Source organism: Pteronotus mesoamericanus, unplaced genomic scaffold (genome assembly GCF_021234165.1).
Source record: "Pteronotus mesoamericanus isolate MK-2021 breed Mesoamerican mustached bat unplaced genomic scaffold, CSHL_Meso_final scaffold_507, whole genome shotgun sequence".
Lineage (NCBI taxonomy): Eukaryota > Metazoa > Chordata > Mammalia > Chiroptera > Mormoopidae > Pteronotus > Pteronotus mesoamericanus.
In genome coordinates, this window is record NW_026555319.1 from 13,470,515 (window position 1) to 13,497,610 (window position 27,096).

The 27,096-nt window shown below is 50.6% G+C and overlaps 1 protein-coding gene across 2 annotated transcripts; it reads right to left on the minus strand.

Annotated features, from left to right (window-relative positions):
• On the minus strand, positions 1-27,082 carry HPS4 (HPS4 biogenesis of lysosomal organelles complex 3 subunit 2). 2 transcript variants are annotated; one of them, XM_054594451.1, is made up of 14 exons: positions 27,007-27,082; positions 24,534-25,064; positions 22,788-22,878; positions 21,148-21,291; positions 17,596-17,703; positions 17,013-17,129; positions 15,758-15,852; positions 14,133-14,205; positions 12,251-12,287; positions 11,387-11,483; positions 9,854-10,787; positions 5,158-5,290; positions 4,531-4,639; positions 1-1,874 (listed from the first exon to the last, which is right to left on the minus strand). In XM_054594451.1, the coding sequence occupies exons 2-14, from the start codon at positions 24,572-24,574 to the stop codon at positions 1,703-1,705; spliced, it is 2,151 nt and encodes a 716-aa protein (XP_054450426.1). In that variant the 5' UTR covers positions 24,575-25,064; positions 27,007-27,082; the 3' UTR covers positions 1-1,702. The 2 variants fall into 2 exon arrangements, with proteins under 2 accessions (XP_054450426.1, XP_054450425.1); XM_054594450.1 differs by having other exon boundaries at positions 26,926-27,067.
• Positions 27,083-27,096: the final 14 nt, after the last annotated feature.

The window sequence follows — 27,096 nt, forward strand, 5'->3', positions numbered from 1 at the left end:
CATTTTTTGCTATTTTATTTTAGCCCTTGGAAAGTTGAAGAAAAAGACACCACATCATAAACATTAGGCATTTGTTCACTCACATGAAATTATTAACATCACAGTTTTCAGATGGACTCTTCCAGGAAACATTCAGTTACAACTCTGGCAATTACTGGGTTGGCCAAAAAGTTCATTTGTTTTTTTTACCCCCGTAAGATGATTCTAATAGCGCTTAGTTGTCTTTACCTTCATTCAAAACAATTTTGTTAAATTGTATTGTGACAACTGTCATTTCAGTGTGCATTAAAAAAAACATTAACCAAAACTGGTGAATTTTTGTGTAGCCATTTAAATACAGAAGATGGAAGAAAATACACAATATTTTCGGCATATTATATTTGGTTATTTCAAGAAAGGCAAAAATGCAACTGAAATGCAGCGTATGGAGAAAGTGCTGTGACTAATCAAACGAATCAAAAGTGGTTTGTGAAATTTAGTGCTAGCGATTTCTCGCTGGACGATGCTCCACGGTCAGGTGGACCAACTGAAGTTGATAGCAATCAAATGGAAACATTCCTCGAGAACAACCAGTGTTACACCACGCAGGAGATAGCCAACATATTCAAAATATCCGAATCAATAAAGTTATTGGTGAAAATGAAAACGTGTCTTTGTTTTACGGAAACAGCCATACAGACAGACTTCTTGGCCAGCACCCTGGGTTCCTCCTCGATCTGCACCGTATGCCCGTGACGCATCTGACTGCAATGTAATAGAACTGGTGTAACTACACCGGCCCAGAAACACACAGACAAATGTGGCTCCCTTGCACACAGTACACACAGCTACTGCTGAAAAGCACAGTTCTGCTTTTGCCCCAAACATTCTGCGAACCCCTACGTGGGGACACTCGCTCGAGTGGAACTGGCCACACAGCCCAGTCCATCTGAAGACGCACGGTCATCGCCTTGTTCTCCAGCCTCCACACCGCGGGGCTTTTGGTTGCCACTAACCCCTAACTCCGTTCCACATGATCAAGGTTTGCCCCCACGATGGGTGTCCAAAGAACAGGCTCCCAATCCGCACTCTGGTTTCAGAAGAATTCAAACAAGGTGGTTCCACCACCAACTGTCCCGGCCCCTCCGGGAGGACAACTCTGACGACACTCTAACCCTCTAACCGAGAAGTGGCTGTCTGGTCTCCTTGCCAACAGACGCAGCTCCTCCTGTGTGGTCACACCTCCTCCCGTCTGCAGACATGGCTGCAGACACGGCTGAAAACACTAGACTAGGGACGACTAGGTTCTAGAAAAAATGCCAACATGAGTTGTGGATACGCGTTCAGGCTGGGATGGAACAGTGGCAGATGCCAGGCGCCTCAGGCTCCATGTGATCGGGTCTAACTGGCCCTGCAGCTCTTGGGTACAAGGAGCCAACATGCCTGTCCAGGCCCCAACACACCTCTCCCGGCCCCGACACGGCCAATGTAATAACGGTCTTTATCACGCGCTCCCTGTCTGAGGACCTGAAGAACCACCCTGCCCCACTCCAATCTGCAAATGGAGTATCAAACATTCAAACATCCTCAGTTTGTAAAGAAGAAGGGAAATATTCTGGGAAAATAAAGAGGTTTTTTTCTGTTTAGAAAGGCAGAGCTTCCTTTTTTAGTGCTCGATTTGACAGTCATCTCCCGGGTGATGACCTGCCCACAGCAGCCAAGCTCAAAGCAAGTTCACCCCGTGCTTCAGCAGCTTCTGCTTGGCTTTGCTGGGAAGGCTGAAGACACTGTCCTGGGGGCTCGGGAAGCCGGAGCTCCGCACGGCTGATGCCAGCTGCTGGAAGTAGGTCTCCTGGACCGGGCTGCAACAGGCGTACACAGCCGTGGAGGCGTTTCTACAGGACAGAGAGAGAAGACAGCAGTCTGCTACCGCCTGACAGACCTGAGATCACATGGAGCCCGCACGAGGTTGCTCCAGTGTGGCTCAGCACACCAGGGGCTGTGGGCGCAGCGGTCACGGCTCCAGGTTCCACTTATTCACTGGGATTGCAGGTTCCCTGCCAATAACCATCTTCCCTTCAACTCGCTGGATGCTGGGACTGTCCACGGTGGCCACCGCCGCAGGGCCTGAAGTTACACTAACTGAGTAAGTGGATTGATGGGCGCGTGCTTTGCAAAAAGCAGCTGTGCGAAATGCTTTCCATGCCTTGCGTGGCCTCACATGCTAGTGGCGTGATCCCATCTGACAGATGAGGACCCTGAGGCCTGGGGATGTGTGATGCTGTCAGGCCTCTGTGACAAGTATCTGAGGAGGGGGTCTAATCCGCCACACACACTGGAGGGCTGGATGTAAGGGGAGCGAGGGGTAAGGAGAGTGGATGTGAAATAAAGTGACAGGAAGCCCGAGGACACCAGAGTAGAGGGAGGGATGAGGGTTTGGTGCAACGGAGGACCTGTGTGAGAGGAACCGACTCTGGGCCCAGCCAGCCAACCAGCTGGTTCCTGGATCCTGCATCAAACTCTCCCCGCTGAGCCCCCATTTCCCCAAATCTAGTAAAAAGAGGGCGGAGTCAGGGGCCACTACGGTTCCCCTCACGCAGGTCTCTCTCTACGCGAAGGAGGAGGACCCTGCCCTCCTCCTCCAGCTCTTCCCTCTGGGAGGGACCTCACGGGGCTGGAAGGGCCGCAGGTGTGTTTCGTGCCCTTCACTGGACCAGCAGGACAAGTCACGGATGGGTCATTTTAGACTGAAGCGGGGCCCCGGGGCCCGGTGGTGACGAGCCAATCCCAGACCGGCTGTGTGCCCTCGGCTAAGTTACTCAGCCTTGCTGAGCCCCAGCTTTCTCATTGGTAAAATGGACCTGACAAGAGTGCATCCTCTCCTTGGGATTTTTAAAGAGATTAAATGAGTCGGAATATATGTATATTCCTATACATGTAAATAGCTTAGCACATGGTGGTTTTGAAGAAGTGGTACTGTTTCTTTTTCTTTTTTGAAGATTTTATTTATTTATTTTTAAAGAGCGGGGAAGGGCGGGAGAAAGAGGGAGAGAAACATCCATGTGTGGTTGCCTTTCACACACCCCCTACTGGGGACCTGGCTCACACCCAGGGATGTGCCCTGACTGGGAACTGAACCAGCGATCGTTCGGTTCTCAGGCCGGCACTCAACACACTGAGCCACACCACCCAGGACAGAAATGGTACTGTTTCTATTACTGTTCTTAAAATAAGCTACATACCCCAATGCTAAAACCCTCTCAGCTCCAAGAAAGGTAAAATGCTCTAGGGCCGTAACATGGTTGATGGCTCAGATGCTTACATTTTATTTATTTTCATTGCTCACAAAATAGATACACATGCCCACACCCAATAAAGCCAGTTCCCAAACCAGTGACTGCAGGCGGAAACCACATCTAGGTTGCCAGCCTGGGGCAGTGCTGACTTAAGCCACAAAGACACGTTTACTGTGGAAAGACAGCATGGAACATCGGCCGCAGAAGGCACTGGGCCGCCGGAACGGCCAGCAGGCCTCCGAGCCTCGTCCCCGTGCGGGCCCAGCCTCCAGGCACACCCCCGTGCCCGCCCTTCCCCGAGCCTGGGAATGTGTGTGGGAAGAACATGTACTTTAGAATCGGAGAGACCAGGATTCAATCCTGGCTGTGCCACTTACTAAGGATGTGACCCTGGGGCGAGTCACTTATCTTACTTGTCCTTCAATTTCCTCATTTGTAAAACGAGGGGAAAAAATGCGCTCGCCCAAACTGCTCCAAGGGCGGACTGTGCTACTGCACACACAACAGGCCCTCCCCCCGGCCTTCTAACTTGCCTTATGTTCTGCGACAGGTTTCACAGAGAAGCATGTAGGGAGAAAAGCAGAAGTCAGTTGGTTAAATACTGTAAGTTACAGTAATAATGAATAGATCTCTACCTACTGACATGGAGGTGTTCAGGGCACACAACACAGTGGAAAAGGAACTTGTGAAACAGTATATTACAGGATCCTGTGTGCTAGAAGAAAGACTATTAAAATAAAAGAAACTAAATACTAATAATCTGCGTTTTATATACAAAAAAAAATGAAAACTAAAGCCAACCAAGCCTGGAGCAGTATACACCGAACTATCACCCCAGGGCACCTTTTGGGGGTTGGCAGGCAAGGGGGGCGCGCTTCCTGCAGGGTCTGGGGAGCAGGCTGGAGGCCTGTGATGCGCACGCGTGGCTTGTCAGGTTAAAGGAAAGACACCACTTCAGCATCATTTATGACCAGGAGACAGAGACCCTGCTCCCCAGCAACGAGTGAGAACTCCAAGCTGGCGCAGACCTCGGGGTCCTCGCTGGTGAAGTCCAGCGTCTACAGCAGGTCAGAGCCCCGGGTGGGACCCAGAAAAGCATGAGAGCAGATAACAGCAGCCGCAGGGAAAACAGACGGAAGCCTCAGAGACAGCAGCCGGGTGCCCTGCATCCAGTTATGAGGGCGGCTCTGCCTGGGGCCCCGGGGGAGGCGGCTGCCGGGGCAGGGCTGCGAGGGCAACCCGCAGGGAGGCTCACCTGACAGTCATCTCGTACAGCGAGGGCAGCCGGGCAAAGTCGGAGTGCATCAGGCCGACGGCCTGGAGGAAGCGGCGATCCTGGGGTGCGGCCACCTGTGGCAGGTTCGCTTCCAGAAGAGGACACAGAGGTCGTGAGTAGCAGACCCCTTCCCCACAGCCCCCTGACGCTCGTAGTGTCAACTGGGACCACGCATGGCCCACGGCCATGAGTGCAGGTGCCGGGCGTGGAGGGACAAAGGCCTGCCCACAGGGTGCTGGGCCCTGACAGCTGCCCCCAAGCAACAGAGCACACACTGTGCCCGATAATAAGCAACACTGGTTTGTGCACGACTATCCAAATTCTGAGGCAGAACCTTATCACAGATATTTGAACATGTGTGTGCTTCTCTCAAAACACTGGAGAAACAGCCAAAAAAAGACAAATGAGCAAGGAAGTGTTTGCCAAGCAAATTTTAAACACAGTGGGAGCTGGGCTCCAAGTCAGGAAGCAGCATCCTAACTAACTGCACACCAGCCAGCTCTGGACAGTGCCAACAGCCACCGTGTGCTGGGACCCAGTTCTAACCTGCCCCCCGCCCCCCTCCCCACTGCCAGGAGGCACCTGGGTCCACACCTGGCCTCTTACCCGTCAGCAAGTTCTGAATGCGGTCGTAATGCGTGAAGTTGTACGTTCTGCTGGAGGAGGTGGCCTCGTCTTTGGGCAGCGTCTCCTTCAGGTGGACCTCCAGCCCGTTCAGGGACGCCAGGCTGCTGTGGTACTGCCAAGAGTCAACCAGGGACATGGCTGCAGATCTGGCCTCTGCGGGCCCCACACTGAGCAAAGACTCATCCCAAGAACATCTGCACAGCTACTTGGTTTAGCAAAAAAGGGACTCTGACCAATGTTTTTACCTGTTTTTAGAGAAGTATTAACTTCTGCCCTTACGTTTGAATGTTTTAAATTGTAGAAAAATCGGAAAATGGAAGTGAACAGAAAAATAAATTTTAAAAGGAGGAAGAAAGCAAAGAGGAAATGGCCCATAATGCCTCCATCCAGAAATGGCCACCGTTACAGCCTCCTGAACCTCTCCCTCTCGCTATGACTTGCCTATGGAAGCCGCATGTTCTCACAGCACAGCGGCCAGGCCCACACCACGCTCCCAGAACTGCTCAGCCGGGCCTGGGCTGACAAGTCCTTCACTGTCTGCAAGGAGCTCACGGCTCTCCGGTGCACCCACAGCAGTTCCGGCTGTGCACGGTGCATGGAAGGACTGAGACATGTCAGTCAAACGGTTTTCTGTGCTCTCGTTCAGAGGAGGAACCGGCTGAAAAGGCTGCGTGGGAGATGAGGCCCAAGCACCTGTATTTTAAAAACCCTCCCAGGGAAACATCACGTGCAAGTACAGCTGAGAACACGGGACGATACCATTTAGAGTGATGCTTTCTTTGTAAAATAAAAATAGGATCAAGCCATACACAATGATCGCAACCTAAGGATTTACTTTCTCATCCTTAAAATATTCTACTCCAGCCGTGTGGTGTTCTTCGGATCCACTCTGGGCTTCACCAAGCACATCGGTCACATCCTGGTGGACTCAACCTAAAACGGGGCCTCGTGGGGCTCCCCTGGGGCTGCTTCAGCCACAAGAAGGTCACTGGCCCCCGCAGCTGATGCATCCCAGGTGAAGGACATTCTGGTCCAGCCTCTTCCTAGCCAGATGACCAGGGGGAAGTTACTGAATTTTCTGTACCTCTTTTTTTTTTCCACCTGCAAAATGGGACCACTACAGGGCTGCTGAGTGGATCAGGTGAGATAGCATATACAGAAATCCTATGCAAACTCTAAATGCAACCCTAGAAAAAGGCATTTTTATAAAGAATCAAGAAAATGAAAATTATTATTAAGGAAGTGTATCTCTTTAATATGCACATATGACTTGTCTGTGGAGGAACAATTTTTCAAGACCTGTGTAAAAAATTAGTGTGCATGAGGAATACAGAGATGCGAACAGAGGGCTTCTGAGATGAATGTTATGAAGCTTCAGGGTTATTTTTGGCGGTACAGTGGGCTTACACTAGTTCTTCTGTCTGCGTGTCTTACAAATGCTATTCGAAAGCAACTGGCAAGGCGCAGGCGGCCTTCTTTCGCGCCCACCTGTGTGCCTGCAGCGCCCTGCAGAGCGCCGGCCCCTAGGCTAGGCTCGGTACTGCCCGCGACGTGAACGGAAGGACGAGGAAACCCCAAGGGAGGACGATCAGCTTCTGAGCTATTTGGTTTACATGGAGGTGTAAAGTCAAAGGACATGCGGTCAGGAGTGATAAGTATCTCCAGTTCAGATCGCTGTCTAGCCAAACCAGCAGAGTCTGACAGATGTGCGCGCCCACACAGCGCTCGCCATGCAGTCAAACCACGGCCTCCCCGGAAGCTTTTGGACCTGGGGAACCCGGTAACAGCCCTGCCATCCTGAGCTAGTGCCCAAAGGAAGGACCAATGGGAACACAGAGTGAGACATGCCAAAACCTGAGCTACCCTGTAGACACTCAGCTCTGCTTCTGGAATCTTCTGCCTGACCAGTACTCAAGATACAATCACTTAACCGTAAATGCACAATCACAAAATACTATGTCAGATGACAAGGACACTTTTCTACTAGCAACCAGCTGCTTTCATATATTCTGGGGTCCGCAATCCATGGCCTGGACCAAATCCAGCCCATTATCTGATTTTGCATAGCCTGAGAGCTAAGAATAATTTTTATAGTTTTACAGGATTGGGGGGAAAAATCAAATGAATAATATTGTGTATGTGAAAATTACGGAAGCTCCAATTTCTGTGTCCATAAATCAAGTATTACTGGAACACAACCACGCCACTTCCTTACACATGTCTGAGGTTTTGTACTGCAACAGCAGAGTTGATAGCTGTGCAATGTAGACAATGCCTGCTACGTGTTCCTTAGCATTGAAAGTTTGCCACCGCGACAGACACTGCTACATACGCAAACCTCGCCACTGCCCTCGGAGCCATGGAGCCGGGGCTCGTTCCTGCATCCTCCTGCTGCCAGTGCGTAGCAAAGCGAGTGGCTCGAATGTCAAAGTGTGCCACAGGGTGCAGAAGAGACTGTGCCGTAGCACACGCACACACTCAGAAGCATCGGTTTCATGGGGGGAGGGGTGCACTTTCATAGTTCAGCATCACACTCTTGCACTGACCTCCAGCCTCATCGGCTGCACACAGCTCAGTGCCCCTCGCAGCCGGGAGTAACTAGTGTGACGGCTGCATTTGAAGGTCAGTGAGAATGCCCTGGGCTCTGAGCAGGAAACCATCAGTGGCTCTATGGTGCCCTCTGGTGGGAGTCTAGTCTGTTCCCTCCGAACTAATCCCCATCTCTCCTGGCTGTTCCGGGGCTCATCCCCTCCACCCACCCCCCAGCCGTCTACACTGGGCAAACATAAAGAGTGGCAGCTGATCCACTGAAAGGCAAGATGGCAAAACGACACCAGGGTGCCGTGGCAGTGCGTAACATAACCAAGGGGCCCTTCCAAGGGGGTGTGCTCACTGTCACAGCTGAGCTGCCCCGGCCATTCTGCAGGGAACGTCCTTTATTACACAGCAGTGGACAGAAATCAGGTCTGGGACAAAAAGACAATAAAGGATCTCTCCCAAAATTGTAACACAGACAAACTTCGTGTCTGGTCGTCCAACCCCACTCCAGACCAGCAACTCTCTGGAAAACATGAGCTTCTCCTCTCCCACTGAGCTGCCCTCTTTCCTGGGGCCTCCCCAACACTAAACCCTGCTCCACCTGGAGTTAGGAGGGGCTGTCCTAACAGCATGGACGGGCTGCGACAGGCCAAGTGCCGTGTCCACATAGCGAAAGCCACAGAAAGCAGGGCATGTGCCCTGTTCTTCACCTTCCTGCCGATCATGCCAAGGTCAGATCCTTCGGGACAGAGAGGCGGGGGTGGGGGGATGGGAAACAAGCAAGAGCTCTGGCCCCACCACTCGCGTGAGGCCTTCATCTCGATGGGGCCCGGTTTTCTCGCGGGTGAAATGGGAGCCACAGTGCCGACCCCAGACCGGAACTGTCCTCCAGCCTGGCTGGAAGGGCAGACGCGAAGTGGTGCGCGCACCGATGTGCAGACTACAGCTTAATTTACTTCTGCCTTCAAGTGCAACCTGGACTATATTTTCTTTTTCTTTTTTGGGGGAAGGTAAGAGATACCGTATCTACTTTACGGCACCCAAACAATGGGCCCCCAAATAACATGTCTACAGCTCAAGGCTAAGCAATAAGACCATGAAAACCAAGGCCGGGGCAGGGAGCCGAGGGGTACGAAACTGCAGACCTCGCTGGAGGCCTCACTCAGAGCAGCGGTGGAGGCGGAATGGAAGCAGACGAGCCCCCACTGGGTGACTCATGTCTGTGGAAAAGGGGAGAGAGAAGCCGGGCACGTCTGGGGAGGAGCAGTCTCTGGCCTGGGGCTCTGAGCAAAGGAAGCTGTGCCCCTCCTCCTCCTCGAAGCTCCAAGGTGACCTGCTCATAAGCGGAGGGTCACAAGCCCTGCATGCTAATAAGACTGGCCTACAATAATATAGATTTAAGAACAAACACAAGGTAAGCCCAGGACACCACTCGCCCTGCAGCGATTTCAACCTCCTATTCCTATTGCCGCCACTTCCCAGTCAACTACAGCAAAGCTGTCACTATAGCAACTGCACCTCTAGGGTGGGCCCCGGACGGTACCCCAGGATGTGGGAAAGGGGCTGGAATGGGTTCGTTAAAGGGAGCCTGCTGGAGCTGGCTGGGGCTGGGGCTTCAGGCGCCTCGGCCCTCTAGAAAGGAGCCCCACTTCGGTGCAGTGCGGGGGCTCCGGCGAACTCCCAACGCGGGCGGAGACCTGTGCGGAGGGCAGGCTCCGGCCGACTCAGACCCTAGAGCTGCCCAGGCTCAGGAGCGAGACCGCAGCAGTGCTCTGCGCGTGGTCGCTGCCTGCATGATCACAGGGTCTGGAAGGACAGGGCCTGTCACCACCCCCACACTGCAGACGAGGACCCCCATCACACGGCCAGAGCCAAGACTCCATTTTGGTCTTCCCCTGTCCAAGAAACTGAAAGAAGCAGGAAAGTGCAATAAAACAAGCCCTGCACTGGACTTGCTCTCCCTCACCCCCACAGGCCCAGGGAGGCAGGCACACGCCCACCCACCCGGGGAAACGAGGACTCCCGCGTGGGCCGCGCAGCAGGGCCGGGCTGTGAGGGAGCGCCTCCCCGGCCTGCCCACGTTCCCAGGAGGCAGGAGGGGCCCCAGCGGGGCTGGGCTGGGGCTGAGCACACTCACCACTTCCTCGATGGCTGCACGGTCTCCCTGCAGCGGCTCCTCAGCCAGCAGGGACAGGACCAGCCCTTTGACACTGTGAGTGTAGAGGGCCACGCGAACGAGTTCTCCACGGGATGCTGCGGCCGCCTCGAAGTCAGCGCTGTCTGCAGAGGGGCCGCTGTCGGGGGAGTCTGCAGAGCCCGAGCAGCACTCCAGGCCGCGGACTGAGCGGCTCTCAAGAGCCCCATCCGCATGCCACTCCGTGCCTTGTTCCCCCACAGGAAGCCTGGTTCCTTTCTGCCTCGAATCTAAGCGAGGTGATGACAATGGCCAGCTCGTCCTTCTCGGGGGGAGGTCTTCCCTGGGCAGGGGGGCTTGGCCATGGTCCCCAGGGAGGTCTCCATCCTGCTTGAGGGCTCCGTTCTGGGTGAGCATGTCAGGGGCGGAGGAAGAGAGGAGACATGCGGCGGCTGTGCCCATAGGCAGGGCCTCCAATGGCTTCGTTTCCAGGTTCCCAGAGTCGCCGACAGATTGCCTGTCACAAGGACCACCACCATCCAGGACACACACATTCGAGAAGGCAAAATGGCCTGAGGATGCTCCCGTTTCCTGAGCTTCTGGAATGTGGATTTCAGACAAGTCCAGTTCCTCTTTCCCCCTGGGCAAGGCAGGCTCCGTCACCAGGGCGCGGCGGAGATCTGGACACCAGTCCTGGGCCGCACCACGCGGGCCCACAGGCTGGGTGCTCTCCAGATGACCATCAGGGCAGTGCCCCTTCTCTCCAGTGCCATTTGGCCAGGCCACGTCAGGGGACCTGCACTCGGGGGTGGCTACCCACGTCCAGGCCACGGGTTCCTCAGGCCCAGTGCTGTCTTCTCTCATGACAGATGGGCTCCAGCCCTTTGGAGGACGCCGGGCAGAGCGCTCCTGGAGTCCGGCTGGAGACGCAGGAGGGCTGGCGAACAAGGGAGAGGGGAGGGCACAGTGACTGAGAGCAGGGCAAGTGCCCCCTGGGGGAGACTAACGCACCGCCAGCTGCGGCGGGTGGGTGCCCGAGGCCGCAGGGCCTAGGAGGTCAAACCACCGGGTAACAATAAGGCAGCACCCGGCTCTCAGGCTTCTCACAGCGGTACCAGGGTCACCTACTGCAAACAGCAGGACCCGAGGGGTAAGGACACCCCCATTTGGGGTCTACGATGAGTCAGCCCTACACTGGGTACCACATGTGCACTATTTCCAACTTCCACCATGAGCCCCTGAAATAGGTATTACCAGGCCCATTCTACGGGGGAATAATTAAGGCTCAGGAAGTGAATGGACTTGAGCAAAGTCATAGACCTGATAAGCAACAGATCTGGGGTTTGAAACCCACACTTCACACCACTATACCAGTTGCTTCTTATCTCTATGCTGAAGTTCCAGAAGCCCCTTCCAGGGCAGAGCACAGAGAAGATGGAGTTAAGGACGGGTGCGATGCACCAGGGGCCCGTATGGACAAACCCACATGAGGGAGCCCCTAAAGCGTGGCTTCAGAGCAACGCTGTGCTGCCTTACCCAGTCACGTGCTCCCTTGGGAACTCGTGGAGGCTGGCGGCTTCCTCTTCCGTCACGAACACAGGCGTGATGTGGACATTTGGGGGAAGGACCACGCCTAGAATCACAAAGCAACATGGACAGGGCCCTCCACCGGACCAGAGGAGAGGGCGGTGGCTGCTCTCGGGGTGGTGCAGGCCCCCCCCGCTGCCCCTGCTGGCTCAGCGAGCAGAGCAGCAAGGCTCTCCTCAGCGCAGAGCAGAATCACAGAACCGCAGCCTCGACTTCTGTGATCAGAAAGCAAGAGCCCATGGGGCGCCTCCACGCCCAGCTGTGGAGGAGGGTGACGTGTGGTGGAAGGAAATTTAGTGGCACTTAAACAAAAAATAGACATAAACTGGGGAAAAAAGCAGTTCCAACTGACAAAAGGGATGTGTCCAACTTATGCTTCAAAATAAAACAAACGCTCCCTCCTGGGGGTGCGTCCCCATCCCGCACCTTCTCCCAGTCAGCCTCCCGGGGCCCTGTCGGAGCCAGCCCATTAGCGCGAGGCGAGGAGGATCTGAAAGGGGATTTAACAGGTCTGCCTACACAATGCAACGCAGACACTCCATCAGAGCTGTACCGTATGAACCAACAGTTAACGCTAGCAACCAACGTCGCCCAGTAAGTTTAATTTTCAAAAAGGCGTGCCTACAATCTTGAGCCTTATTTACACTTAGGATTTTGATGGCTAACTTCGTACTTGAAACTCTATGCTATCTATTTCCCTCATCTTCCGAGCAGATGAGGTGGCCATATGGGACGACTGTCATAGGACTGGAACAGGGACAGGCAGCACGCAGGCTGCATTCTCAGGACGTAGCCATGCGCCTCACTACTTACCACACTCCTGCAAGGCAGCCCCTCCCGCAGGTATTCTCTGAAAATAAACACACACAGAAGTTGGCGCTGGCCACCACATCCTCCTCCTGACCTAACCATCAGGACGGCACTGGGCCATCTGCTCATGGAATACGTATGTCCCAGAACGCCTGTCCCCACCCCATGCCAAAAGTGGAGCAGATGGAAGAGCGGCTCCCCCGAGCTGCCTGCTCACCACCGCGGCCGGGGGCAGGCGAGGACCTGGGCCCCCTCAGGGACCTCCGGGGCAGCGACTCCACCCACACCCACGCCCAGCTGTGCGTTCGGACTCCTCAGTCTCCCCTCTCTGGGAATAAAAGGGGATTTGAGTTCTCTTTTTTACTTCCAGAGAGCTCATCCTCTGGAACACAGGCTCACTTACCACAGTCCTGGCACAGAACTCACACGAGTTGCACGGTAACAAAAATGTGGAGGTCCTGTGACCCTCACGGTAAAGGACTTGACCTAAACAAAGTGCCATGCCAGCTCTCTCGCATTTACTTTGATTCACGATCAAGGTAAGAAACCTGGGAATTTTCTCAAAATAGCTTTCCAGCCTTCCCAACCTAATGGTTCTAAAGGACCCACCAAAACAAAACCAAAACGGCTCTTCTGGCCAAAATGACTTTCATCCGTATGAAATGATGTGGCTTTCTTTCTTTAAATAAGCTTACTCTAAACAAAAATTCGTTTAAAAAAAATCCCATATAATTCCCTTACCCACAACCTAATACTATAATTATTAGGCATATTTTCCTTTAAATTTATTTATTTTTTAATACTTTGAGACCACAGTATATGACATCCTATTTTTTTGCTTAAACAGTAACATACAAGTCCTGCCATCAAAACATCTTTGGCCATTTTAAATGGCTGAATAAAATTGTACGGAGTTTAAGGTGGTATCCGTGAATGAGTCATTTCTCTACTTTAGACCCGCAAAAAAGGTGGGTCTAAAAGGCCTTTCTTCTGTAAAGGGAGCAACAGTAAACAGTTCTGGCTCCATGGGCCATATAGTTTCTGCTGCAACTAGTCAACCTGCTCTGATAACTTGAAGCAGTCCAATAAAACTTTCTTTGCAGGCAAGTTTGCCAACTCCTATCTCAGGCATTTCAGGTCTATCTGATTTTTTACTTTCACACATCCTGTTGTGATAAGGATTTGAGTGTAAACCTTTTTTCACAGGTAGATGATTTCCTTAGGATTGAATCCTAGGAGTTCCCTTACGAGGAAGAGAGACAAGAGCACCCTGAACTCGCTCCCAGACAGTTTACCAGGAAGACTGTGCTGACGCCGCGCCCACCAAGCGTAGGGAAGGAGCCTGGTGAGAGGCCCCCCATCGCTCTAAGTGTCCACTGGCTTAGTAAGTGCGAAGAGCGCGCCTTACAGTACATTCAAACCTGTAACTTCACAGGCTGAGAATAAACAAGTACGACAAAGGAAAAGGCCTGGAAGGAGGGACGCCAGGCGCCAGCAGCAACTGTCTCTGTGCAGCTCTCTTGTGGGCGGTTTTATTCTCAGTGAGCCCCGGTGGCGTGTCTTCATTATAAAAACAATAAATATATGATGGAAGTATTTTAAATGTTTCTGGCTTCCTCAGCCATCCTTTAGCATCCCCAAAGAGCCAAGGGCTCTGTGATGTGAAGCCCATCTTTGCGGAGAGTCCAATTCCCACAGTCCTGCTTGGACCGAAGGAAAACCGACTACCCGAGGGCACCGCGGGGAAGACACATTTTCTCTCAGCCCTGCTGGCGAATTCACGCGAGGGAAATCACGCTGCCCGGCCGGGGCCTCGGCAAGACAAAGGGAAACAAGCACCCCATTGCCGACCCCACCCACCCGTACTGGGCGGGCTTCACAATACCTGGTCCCAAGGTGCAGCGCGATGAAGCAGGACCTTGGCCGTGAGGGAGGGTGGGAGCTGGGTGCTGACAACCCTAGGAGGTCGGACAGGGGAACAAGGGCAGCATGAGACGAAGTGCACGGCAGGGCTCTGAGCTGGAGCGAGTCCTAACGTCCCTCGGGGGCCCGGATCTCGGGGACACGGCTGGTTGGAAGTGTCAACTGGTAACGCCCTTATGGAGGGCACTCTGGCAATTTCCATCAATATTTTAAATGTCCAAACCCTTGACTTGGCATGTACCAAGAAGTATGCAGAATAATATTTATTACAGAGGAAAAAAGTAAAATCATTGAAAACACTGTAAACTTCCATCAAAAAGGGAAGAGTTAAATGAATCATGGGACAGTCACACCACCAGCAAGTGTGCAGCTACTGCGAGGTGGGCCAATGTGGACTGGGAAGTCTCCACTGTACTCAGGAAGTGGAGGAACCATACGACCCCATTTACATAGAGAGCAAAAATAAATGAAATCAACATATACATGTATGTACAGACGTGTGAAAACACACAAGGAGAACAAAGGAAATGAGAATGTGGGGACAGCCAGAAGTGAGGAGGGAGTGAAGGGGAAACTTTTAAATTGTGCTGTGTGTTTTGGGGTTCATTTTTTTTTCTTAACAGTGAGAATGTGTTCATGCATTCGGTATATAATTTAAAAATAAAAAAGAAATACAAAGTATGAAAATGAAAAAAATACCACCTTTGAGGGCCAGGTCACAGGGAGCCTAGAAGCACCGCAGGCTGGTTCGGAACCACCGGGATGAAAAAAAGGGGAAAGGGACATGCGGAGGGCTACTGGGAACCAGGGACTGTGCTTGGTCCTATGTCTGCCACCTTATTCACTCTCCACAAAGTGTCTCTTTGTCCCAGAAGAGAAGACAGAGATCCAGCAACTTGCCCAAGGGCACAGGGCTGGAAGGAAGAGAAGCCAGGACCGGGAACACAGCCTGGGAGCTGCCAAAGAGCCTGGGGAGTTACTCCAGTCACACACGTCTCCTGGCGGCCAGAGAACTCTGGGCACAGAGCAGCGCCTCGCCTCGACGGGCGAGCCCTCTGCAAGGAGAGTGGCCTTGGGAGACGCGGGGAGGGCCTCTTAGGCACTCAGCCCAGGAAGAGGCCCTCCAAGTGCACGATGCGGTGCAGACTGATCTCAGAGGCTACCACGAGACGGGTCCCCCACGAGACTGGCAGGAGCGCGAGCGGAAGCCTGACACTGCCCTGCCAAGCTGAGCCGCAGGAGGAAGGCCGGCAGGCTTCCGTCCCCTTACTCACCATGCTGGCTGGTGGCCTTGGAGGCTTTGCCTCCGCGTTATGTAGGCCAACAACTATAAAGGCCTGTCCCATCCTGAGAATTACAGGGATCTCCTCAAAGCCACCTTTTCTCTTCCTCTTTTCTGGACTCAATAGTTTCCAATTTCCCAGTGTTGCTCAAAGACAGACAGTACCCTAAATCAAATCTAAACTACCTGATAGTTGCCAAACCAGCCCACGTGGAATTGGCCCGCGACAAAGCTCCCGCCCACGATCGGGACAGCCGGGTTTGCAGCAGGGGTTGGGGTGGAGGAGAGGGTCTGGCGTTACTCACAGGCCTTTATAGAGGATGCAGCCAGCTAGAACGTGAGGGGAGCGCTGGCAGGTCTGCAGGATGAGGGCCGCCTTCAGCAGCAGCAGGGGATCCACCTGTGCAGGGCGAGAAGCATGCCCCCAAGTCAACATGCTTCCAATTGGCAAGGACGGAAAGCGGGCAGGGGTTTGTACAATGAGTGGACAGGTCATACCCCAAAGCCTGGAAAAAGGAGACCATGTCACATGTAACCCATGTCCTTTCTATACGCAGGACTCCTGACACCTCAAAATGCTAAAACCTTGGGATAAGGAGGCCTCTCCAGAAGCTGGACGGTTCAGTGAATAGAGCCCATGGCTGCTCAATGGGGACAAAGTACAGTGACCAGGAGACCCTGTCAGTGCTGAGACCAGCAGGCAGCGGGAGAGAAGGCCTACAGGTCTCAGCAGGCCATGGCACTAGGTGAGGCCCACCGCCACCCTCTGACGCACACGCCCCACTGTGACACAGCTGCCTTGACGCCTGCCCAGGTCCCGTAACTCTATTCCATAATGTAAAGGGAAAACATCGCACTCTTCCACTCAGGGACGCACCTCAGTGCCTCATTCCTCTTAAGGATTCAGTTGCCTAACGTCCCTAAAAACACCGGATGATGAGGATGTGACGTCCACCTAAGACCGAGGCCATAGAGCAACAGGTAGCGCGGGCAGTCAGGCCTGCCACGGGGCCACCCGCACTTTGCCAAACGCCTGTGGGGAACGGGAGGGCTCGAGGAGACACACACTTCCCAACCGTTCCCTCCCAGGTGCGGCAGCCACTGGGCACTTTTAATGTTGAGAATAATTAAAATCATACACTAGTATCAAGTGAGAAGGGAACTTTCAGATTAAATCGTATACTAATATCAGGCAAGAAGGGGACTTTCAGATTACTGAGTTCTCCCATTTCTGGGGCATTACCAAAATCATAACAGTAACAGCCTCACTGAGTGTTTACTCTGTGTCATTTAGGGGTTGCCTCATCTCCCCATCACAACAGTCTGGGCGGCAGGGGCCACGACACTGTTTTCTGGGTGAGAAGAGCGAGGTGCTGGGGCACGGCCTGCCCGAGCTCCCACAGTGAGCAGCACCATGGAGTCAAGGTCGGGTCTAACCCCGACGGGGAGGCGGTGCATCCCGTTCACCCCTCTCCATACAGTTCATTGACGGGGGAGAGAGAAAGGTGTCCAAAAGCCCTGTTCCCATCTGTGAAACAAGAAAGGGGATGAGAATGTTACTTTAGTTTGGTCCAGGTTCCAGAGGGAAGCGAATATCTTATGCAGATTACTGGTGTTTTTCAGAATCTGTTCAATGAAGGCATTCCACTCGGCGCTCAGCTCTTCCTGAGAACAGTTCTAAAACAGAAAGAGCCTGAGGTCAGGATCTGAGATTCTGAGAGACACGCTCTTCGGCAAGGATCCCAACGACCACAAAAATTATTCCTTACACCGGAAACTGGCCTGAAGGGAGGGTGTGTTTTGAACTTCCTATGAACACAAGGTCTCCCAACCTCCTACCTTGACAACCAACCCACCACAGACTCGGGGCACCTGCTGGGGGAGGGTGGCAACCAGGCCCTGCTCTTTCCACCTACCCTGGGGGATGGGGGCGGGTGGAGATGGTGATGAACACTTGGAGTGAACACGACCTGCGTCGCTGGGGAGCAGAGGTCTCTGAGAGGGGCTCCGGGAGCCCTGGCCTTGCTGCTGGACACGACGTGTATACAGAGCATAGCAGACCCTGGAGTCAGTGCTGTGTCCTGGCAATAACGGTTTTGCTCAAGAGGCCCCGCATGAAGGCTCCTCCACGCTACCCTCATACCTTGTAAGCCAGAGAAACAGGTCCATTGTAAAAACTAAAAAATCCAATGAGCTGCTCCAGAAACTGCCGGCAGCTGATATCGGGGAGCTCCACAGCACAGCCCAGCACCTGCGGAGAGGGAAAGCGGGAACAGCGGCGTTCTCCTGTACGCTGAGTGCAGCCCGAGCCCCGGCACCCGGTTTCATTCATAGCCCACTGACACCGACCTGCTGCCCAGCCCCACACGCCCCGCTCCAGCCAGGCCGGTCCACACAGGGAACAAAGTGCTCATGCCACCCAACTGGAAATGCCCCCCGCTTCATTTGCCCAGGGCCCTCCCATCTCCTTCAGTGCCCACCGCAGAGCGCAGCCCCTCCAGGATGCTCGTCCTGATCACTCCAGCCAACGCTGACCTCTTTTCGGACCCCTTGTAGCGTTAGGCCTGTTATTTGGACACTGAATGTTTAACACGGGTTCCACAGCAAACAGACCCCGACTGCTTCATGAACAGCCACCTCAGCTCCCTACCTCGACAGAGCGCTTGGAAAACAGGAACTAACTGCATCATCACACAGGTCTAGGACTCCAAAATGCTGTGGGGTGTTTGGTTCCACGGAAGATAAATACTTGCTCGGTTAGAAAGTAATCTGGCCTTATGTTTAAAGAGCCGGAAGAAAGTTCATATTCTTTGACTCAGTAATTCTATCTCTAGGAATCTTTCCTAAGGGAAGCATCTGAAACTTAAGCAAACAAACCCTGACAGAAAATAAATTTAAAAATTCCCTCTGAGTGTAAGCCCCACAGAGACAAGGATCTGATTTCTCCACTGATGTAACCCAAGAGTTTACGGCACTCCGGCACAGAGTAAGTATTAATGTCTACTACAATTGATCTATAGATTGAATGCAACTCTAACCATAATCCCAGAAGCTTCTCTTTAGAAACTTACAAACTGATTCCATAACAGAAATACAAGGACCTAAAATGTTCAAAGCTATCTTGGAAAAGAAAAAAGTTGGAGGACTTACACTGTCTGACTTCAAGACAGTGTCGTACTCCTCTAAGATCTTCAAACAGATCAATGCTGAAAAGCACAGACAGCCCAGAAATAGACCCACACTTAGTGGTCACCTGACCTTTGACAAGGGAGACAAATAGGGAAGAATCCAATAAGAAAGGAAAGTTTTGCAACAATGTGTTAGAACTACTGAATATCTGTATGGAGAAAAGAACCCTTGACCTCTACTTCATATCATACACAAATATTAATCCAAGATGGATTACAGATTTAAACTTAAAAGCTAATATTATAAAACTTACTAAAAAATGGAAACATCTTCTCCAATAAGATAGGCAATGGTAGACAGGATAGAGAAAGCAAAAACCATAAAATTGGTGAGTCAAGACTTCATTAAAATTAAAAACATATGCTCATCAAAAGACATCATTAAGAAAATTAATAGAAGCCCTACAAATTGGGAGAAAATATCTTTAAAATATATATCTGACAAAGAACTGGTATCCAGGAGATAGTAGATATATAGAGAGAGAGATTTATACATGTATATATATTTATATATACATAAAAGCTCCTACAGCTCAATAAAAAAGAACACCCAATTTACAAAATAGACAAAAGCTTCTGACAGACACTTCTCAAAGGAAGATACACAAATGGCTTTAAGCACATGAAAAAGCCTTAACATCATCAGTCATTAGGGAAATGTAAATTAAAACCACAATGAGCTACCACTAAACATCCAGCATAATGGTTAAAATTAGAAAACACCAGTTTTGGTGAGGATGTGGAACAAATGGAATTCTCATACACTGTTGGTGGGAAGGTAAAATTATACAATCCTGGGGAAAGGGCTGGCGATTTCTTATAAAAATCAACATATACCTACCCCATGACTCAGCAATTCCACACCTAGATATTTGCTCACAAGAAATGAAAACTTATTTTCACTAAAAAGGCCTGAATAGGAATGTTCCTAGAAGCCTTATTCTTAACTGCCCCAACCTGGGCACAGTCCACGTGTCCATGAGAAGGGGGATGAAGCAGTGGACCGTGACGTATTTGGACAACGGAACGCAGTTCAACAGTGGCGAAAGGACTGCACTGCGCGTGCGTGCAGTGAGGGCGACTCACAAATGCTGGCCGCACGGCAGAAGCCTGGGGAGAGGAATGTTGCGGGTATTATTTCACGCATATGATGCTCTAAACCAGGCAAACCTAATCCACGGTGCACAAAAGGCAACGGGTGCCCGAGACAGGGTTGGGGTAGCGTTAACTGGTAAGGTCATGAGGGAGCGTTCTGGAGTGACGCTGATATTCTGTATCTTGATAGGGATTTCTGTTGCCAGGGCCATCATTTGTCCAAATGCATCATGTGGCACACTCAGGATTTGTGTATTTCATCATACGTAAATTCTATCTCAAAAGAAAAAAAGAACCACAAGAAAATACTGAACTCTAGTGAACATTATGAATCATGAAGTACTGGGGGCCGGGAAACAGTATACTGATGTGTGCAACTTTGAAAAGCATTAAAATAAAAACTGGATTCATAAGAACAGATACGGGATAAAGCAAATATAATACAAAGTTCATTATAGATCCTAGGAGGCACAGTTGACTCTTGAACAACACAGGTGTTGGAGCGCTGAGCCCCATGCAGTTGAAAATCTGCATAGAACTTTGACTCCCAAAAATTAACTCCTAATAGCCTACTGTTTAACAGAAGCCTTACCAATAATACAAACAGTCAATTAACATATTTTGTATGCTGTGTGTATTACTGTATGTACTGTATTCTTACAACAAAGTAAGCTAGAGAAAACAAAATGTTAAGAAAATTGTCAGAAAAATACATTTGCTGTATTTACTGAAAATAACCCACACAGTACAAGCCCATGCTGTTCAAGGGTCAACTATAAGAGTATTCACTATAAAATTCTTTTGACTGTTTGGTATGTTAGAAAAAACCCATAGTAAAATATTGGAAATAATACTTACAAACCTGAATATACCTCCTTACACTTGAACATCCCTTTAGCTCAGGAAGAGTTTAATGTAAGTATAGGTATGGGAAAACAGCACTTTAAGAGTATATGGTACTAACGGGTATAAATAAATGGTATTTATTTTTTCTTTTTAATTATTCTTTAAAATCTGACATTCATGCATCAATGTCTGAGACACTTACCCAGTAAGTGTGGAAGTATAAAGAGTATCAAGAAAAAAAGATGGGGAATAACAACTCAATTTGCATCACAGAATATAGAGAATTTCTACATTAGCTTAAGTCTTTCAAAGGAGGGGAGAAACCAGCCACAGGTGCAATGCAGGGTACGTCAGACCTGTTTTGGGGCACACTCAGTTATGACGGGCACCTGCAGAGAGTGGCAAGGAACCGCAGACCACCCTGGACACGGCTCCTGGGGGGAGCGGAGGAGGTTCTAGGCTCGAGAGCCAGAGAAAGCCTTACTTGCTAAACCTTATCATCATGACGCTTATCACCAAGACGTATGATTCAGGGGGGAGGCACTGGTTCTGCCTGTTCAACTTACCCACAGGTAATCTCCATCAACCTTGATGGCGAACTTAAGTTTCCGCAGACGGATGAGAGTGGGAGGAGAGGCAGAGATGTCAGAAATACAGTGGACCACTCCAGCAATCTGCCCACAAAGCAACTCCTGTTGGTCAAGCAGGGTCTGCGGGAAAGAAGCAAATCCCAGAGAGGAAGCTGAAATTGCTGAGCTCCATCATTCCTTAGAGCAGGTAGAGCCTGCAGGCCAGATCCAATCGGCTGCCTGTTTTTATGGGGCCCATGAACTAAGAATGGCCCTTTTAAGGGTTGTCAAAGCAACAACAAAGAATACGTGACAAAGACCTTAGGTGAAGCCTAAAATATTTACTTTGGCTGTTTTTAGACCAAGTTTGTGGATCCGTACCTGATGGAACTGGCACAGAACACCCACAGTGAGCACACAGGATGTGCTCTACCTTTGTTCCTAGGATTGCATCCTGTAACATAATTTAACCTGCATGCATGGGTAGCAGCCTGAGCCTTTCATCCCTATTCAAGTCCCCTGCAGAGTGGCAGAGCAGCCGAAACTGATCCCAACTGGCCAAGTCCGAGGGTAATTGCAGGAGCGAATCCACCGACCTCCTGATCGGCGGCAGCATTAACTCCACTGTGGGGCAGCCAGACACTGTGTGATGGACAGGAGACGAACACACCACCTGTGAGCAATTCCTGCCTGAAAGTAACGAACTCGCACCTAACCGAGGCTCGAGAGGTTACTACTAGTTTAAAAGAAATACTGTGGCTAGAAGACCTTAAATGACACCACCATGAGGAAGTCAAGGATCAGCCAAATCCAGAGCGTGGGACACGCTCACATTCTACTGCACGAACGATCTGGTTTCTTCAATAACTCAACAGCACGGAGTGGGGAAAAAGGTGGGCGGGTGAGGACTGTTACCCAGCTAAAGGGACTTGACACATAGGTAACCAAATGGAATAGTGAACTTTGTTTGGATCCTGATTAGGAAAAAGGGGAGGGGGAGTGGGGAGGAAAGAATAAAGGAAGGTAGGTCTAAGAAACATGTAAGATAATAAGGCAAAACTTGAATATAGACACTATTCAATATTAAGGAATTATTGTTACTAATCATTGTTACTTATGTTAGGTGTGATGTTTAAAACAATAGTCCTTTTCAGCTCAAGATGTTACTTGATACCCGTGAGATGACACAATGTCCAGGATTTGCTTCAAAATATTCCATAAAAAAAAAAAAAAGAGGGAGAGAGGTTATGTCAGGTCACATAAAACTGACAAAGTGTTGCTAACTGTTAGGCTGGAGACGGGCATATAGGGCTCATGATACTCCCTTTTCTACTTCTGTATATGTGTGAATAAAAGCTTTTTTTATTAATGACCTGACCAAAAATTGGAAGCAACGTGGGCAGAGAGAAAATCATGAAGGTAACAGAGCCAGAGAACACAAAAGTACTGAGCTGCCTGGGAATTTTAACACCTGAGCGACAAGAAACAGTACAACTAAGTATAAGAGAGTAGAAATGTTAATTGTCTGGATTATCCAAAGAAAACTGTCCCAATAAAGACCACTTTTGAAAAGTCACCACTTTCCAAAATTGTGCTCTGTGTATCCCCACAAAATAACCCCATGCTGTGGGGCTTACCTGAGAAGGGTAAAAATAACAAATGCCAGCTCTTGTTGGATCTCCTTCTTCCTTTACCTTTGAACCATCATAAAGGAAAAAATAATTCCACCTGGCAAGAGAACAGAGTGGAGCCATGTTTCCTTTCATCCAGTGATCAGGGCGTTTGAAGGCACAGCTTCCTGTTTCCCAGCCTGAGGTGAGCTCATTACTCAGTGTTTGCAGGGCCAGAAGTCAGAACCCAGTGGCCACAAATAGATGAAAACCAGTTCCTGGTGCAGTCGAGTCTCACTAAGAATACGCCTCTATCCAGCCGTTAAACCACCCGTGTGAAAGACAGAAGGCAGCTAAGGAAAGGCGAAGCGCCCACAATGACGTCTTTCGTTTGAGACACTGAACCTTAATTACATGACCACGTGGTTTGCTACACTGTCTTCTAAGGCCCTGATGTCAAAGTAAGTTGGGAATGTCTCAGATGCACCCCACACAACTGCTGGGCACGACGGCCTCCCGAAGCATCCCTGCCACCAGGAATCTACGGGTTCATTTACGGGACACGACTGGGAGCCGGCAGTGTGCGATGGGGCCCAGAGAGGAAGGGGGACAGCGGGCTGCCTGTTTCGATTATGATAGTGAGTCTGTACAGGGAAAAACCGGGGCCTTTTAGAGTTGAGATGCACGGACCCCCTCTCTGCCTATCGAACCTCATGAGGACAACTTGAACAGTATCCCTCCTCAACTTCAGACCCCCAGAGGAATCTCTCTTCTCGGCTTCCATAACTCTGTTCTTCCCCGAAGTCTTAGAGTCTGCTGAGCGACAGAACAGTAATAACCTCTTTAAGTCCGCATGGCAAACTCCACAAAACCTGAATTTTACTTCTAAACCTATCAGGTTACAGCCTAAGAAGGGGTTGTGACCACTCTGTTATCACCTGTGCTTCTCTCCCCTGGACCCCCTGCCACCCTCTCTGGCTCCCGCCTTATCTTCCCGGTGACAAGCACGAATGCAGATTCTAGTACAGCGCCTTCCTCAGTTCCAGGTGCGCAACTGGCTTCAGGGCAGGTCCAGATCAAAAAGCCTCAAAAATATTTCACTCAACTTAGAGACCCCACTGCTGGGCCCCATTCTTTCCCTCCCTAGGTTCTTGGGGTAAAAGTACCCCACTCTCCCAGGCACACACAAGAAAATGTGGCTGTCATTTCGAGCTGCTCCATCTGTCTGCCTTCCACGCATATATTATCAGGCACTAACCCTGCTCAGTCTATTTAAACAAGGCCTTTCACTTTTATCTCCTCCATTAATGTTTGCTGAACCAAATTACGAGAGGGGCTTAACCCGTTCGGGGTTGAGAAGGGAACAGAGCTGCAGGCAGGCATTGTGTAATACTCTTCAGCAGCCAAACTGAAGACTGGCCAAGCCTCTCCTCATGACATAATTCTGCAGTGCAACCACATCTTGTCTTTGAAAAGTGAAGACTCCAATGCCCGTATCACCTAGGCCAGGCGCATGATTGGTCACGATTAGCTTCTCTACAGCCTTATCGGCAATGCTGGACTCGTTCGAACCCTACAAGAAGCTTGCAAGGTTAGAGCACATCAACTTTGGTGAGGAAAGCCTCACACATTTGTTTCAGCTGCTCTGAAGAAAATGGTGCTTTTTTCCCCCTTAATAAAATCAAGACAATCTGGCTGGGGATTTTCAGTTAACCCGAAACATCCGTCCAGCAGCCTGGCAGGAACTAGACCACAGCAGGCCTCGCTACTCACCACGAGGCTGACTTCGTCTCTGTTGAGGTGGAGGCAGCCATTTACATTCCAGTCACCCTCATTCTCTTTATTGGGATTTTCTTTTCCAGCTGTGGCTTCCTTCTCCCCAGCAGTGACTGTTTCTGCGTGTCCCCGATCCAGTACATTCAGCCGTGGGAGGTTTAAGTGTTGTCGGGCACACCTGTCACTTGCTTAGTTTTCATTCCACATGAAAGTGCTACTTCCCTCCTATCAAGCCTTTCGGTTCCATGAATACCTCCATGCCTCTTAGAACCCTGGGAAAGAATGTAATAAAGCAAGAGAATTCTACCAGAAAAGTCAGATCCACTAAGCTGGTTCTGTAAGCATCAGCTCTCTGGCTCTCTGCAGAAAGACCTCTTCAAAAAGCTCGCCAGGAAAGCCCAACAGGGGAAACGCATGCTGAAGTTGGTGTTCTGGGGTGATTTTTATTTAGCTTGTGTGGTTCAAAGTCATTCTGAAGATTCTTTTAAAAGTTTTGAAGCTTCCTGTTCAAACATCAGTGCCTCAGACCTAAAATAAACACAAGGAATAGATTATTTCAGAAACCCACAAGAGAGCATGTGACCCAGCATGGTTAAGCAAATGGTATACTTCAAAAGAGCTTTCTAGAAAGTAAAATAGTTTCAAAATAAAAAAAGAGGATAGCAGGACTTCAAACCGCTTAGTTTCTGGAACAGTGATGTCTCACAGAAAAAGTTAAATGCTAGAGTGAAGAAACTCTGGGTGTCAGAGACAGCTATACAAAAAAGGCAGTTGCTGCAGTAATAATGGAACTCAAATTAGGGAACTGTCTCCCTGACAGCCCAAAAGTAATCTGAACATGTAGAGTCTGGAGCTGAGAAAGTTTCCAAAAGACATAGTGAGAATGTGGCCTGACCCATGTTGCTCAGTAGGCTGGGCGTCACCCCACAAAGCAAAAGGTCGCCGGTTCGATTCCCAGACAGGGTACACGTCCGGGTTGTGGGGTGGGGCACACCTCGGTTAGGGTGCATACAAGAAGCAACAGATCAATGTATCTCTTTCTCCCTCCTTTCCCCTCTCTCTAAAAATAAATAAAACCTTTTTTTTTTTTAAAAAAAAAAAAAAAAGACATAATGAGAATTTAACAAGTGACTTTTAAACATCCACAAGAAGACAACTCAAACTATCAGGGGATTTCAGAGTCTGAACAGATGCACCCTAGTATCATTTACTCTAATCCTTCTCTCTGGTGCTCTTTCTTCAAAAATTACCTGATGCTGCTGTGGCTCAGTGGACTGAGCACCTGCCTGCGAACCAAAAGGTCACTGGTTCAATTCCCTGTCAGGGCACATGCCTGGGTTGCGGGCCAGGTCTCCAGTTGGGGGCATGAGAAAAGCAACCACACGTTGATGTTTCTCTCCCTCTCTCTCCCTTTCTTCCCCTCTCTCTAAAAACAAATAAAATCTTTAAAAAAAAAAATTACCTGAACTGTCTGGCTTACTCCCTGGAGACAGGAAGTTCATAGTGCTACATTTATCCTTCCACCAAGCTAAAGCTGGCCACCAGGTATCCTGGACAATGGTCTGCATAACACTCTCCAGGCAAATTAAATAAGGTCTAATCCTTCCACAAGACAACCCTTTGGTCCCTTCATAGCTGTATGCCTACTGTCACTTTCTCCAAGATTAACAGCCCCAGGGATATGGTTTCAAATGCTTTCTAGCCATCTGTCATCCTCCTGGGAGCACGACAGAGTTTTTTAAAGCTCCTTTGATAGAGACGTCCCTAGAGACTACCCCGCTGAATCTTTGATGGTCTATACAGTCTATTTTTTTCTCAACTCTCAACATCTTGGGGTGAGCCTCCACGGTCACACTCTTGGTATTCTTTGAAGCATATCTGGATGCCTCTGTGGAGAAGCTCCTAAGGTCTTGGAACCAAGGAAAATATCCTGACACCTTCTATCCATTTTTCCCAGAAGACTGGGCCCCATACTTCCAAGTCTACTCTCCTATCTCTGAAAGGTCCAGAAGAGGCCGGTAATGGCCCTGGGGTAGGGCAGGGGTTGGGATGTGACCACAGAAGGCTCTGGAAACCTAGGAAATGGCAGTAACGACACAGGGAAGTGAAGAAAGGCCGGCAATGGCCCGACGGTGGTGGAGGTCGTGGTGGTGTAGGAAGTGGCCTCAGTGGGTCAGCGGGGCTAGAAAAAGGACGCTAACGACTGCGAAGGGCTAGGAAGCGCTCGATCACCGTCTAGGGCACGGGGAAGTGCATGGCCTCGGCGCCAGGGGGCTGGGAATCGGTGGGCAATGGCATAGGAGTCACTCTGGACCAGGTCATGCCGCAGAGGCCGCGATGAAGCGCCTTTGGACGCGGTCCCTCCCCTCGGCGTCCCCGCGTTGCCCACCCGCCACAGTAGCCAGCCGGGGGGTCGGGGTTCGGAGCGTGGGCGATAGCAGGGCGCCAGCGACTTGCCCCAGGTACCTACACGCGCGGAGGAGAGGCCCGAGCATCAAGGGCCGCCGGCGCCTCCCGCCCCCTAAAGGTTCCGTGGCGCTGGCGCGCGGCGATGACGTAG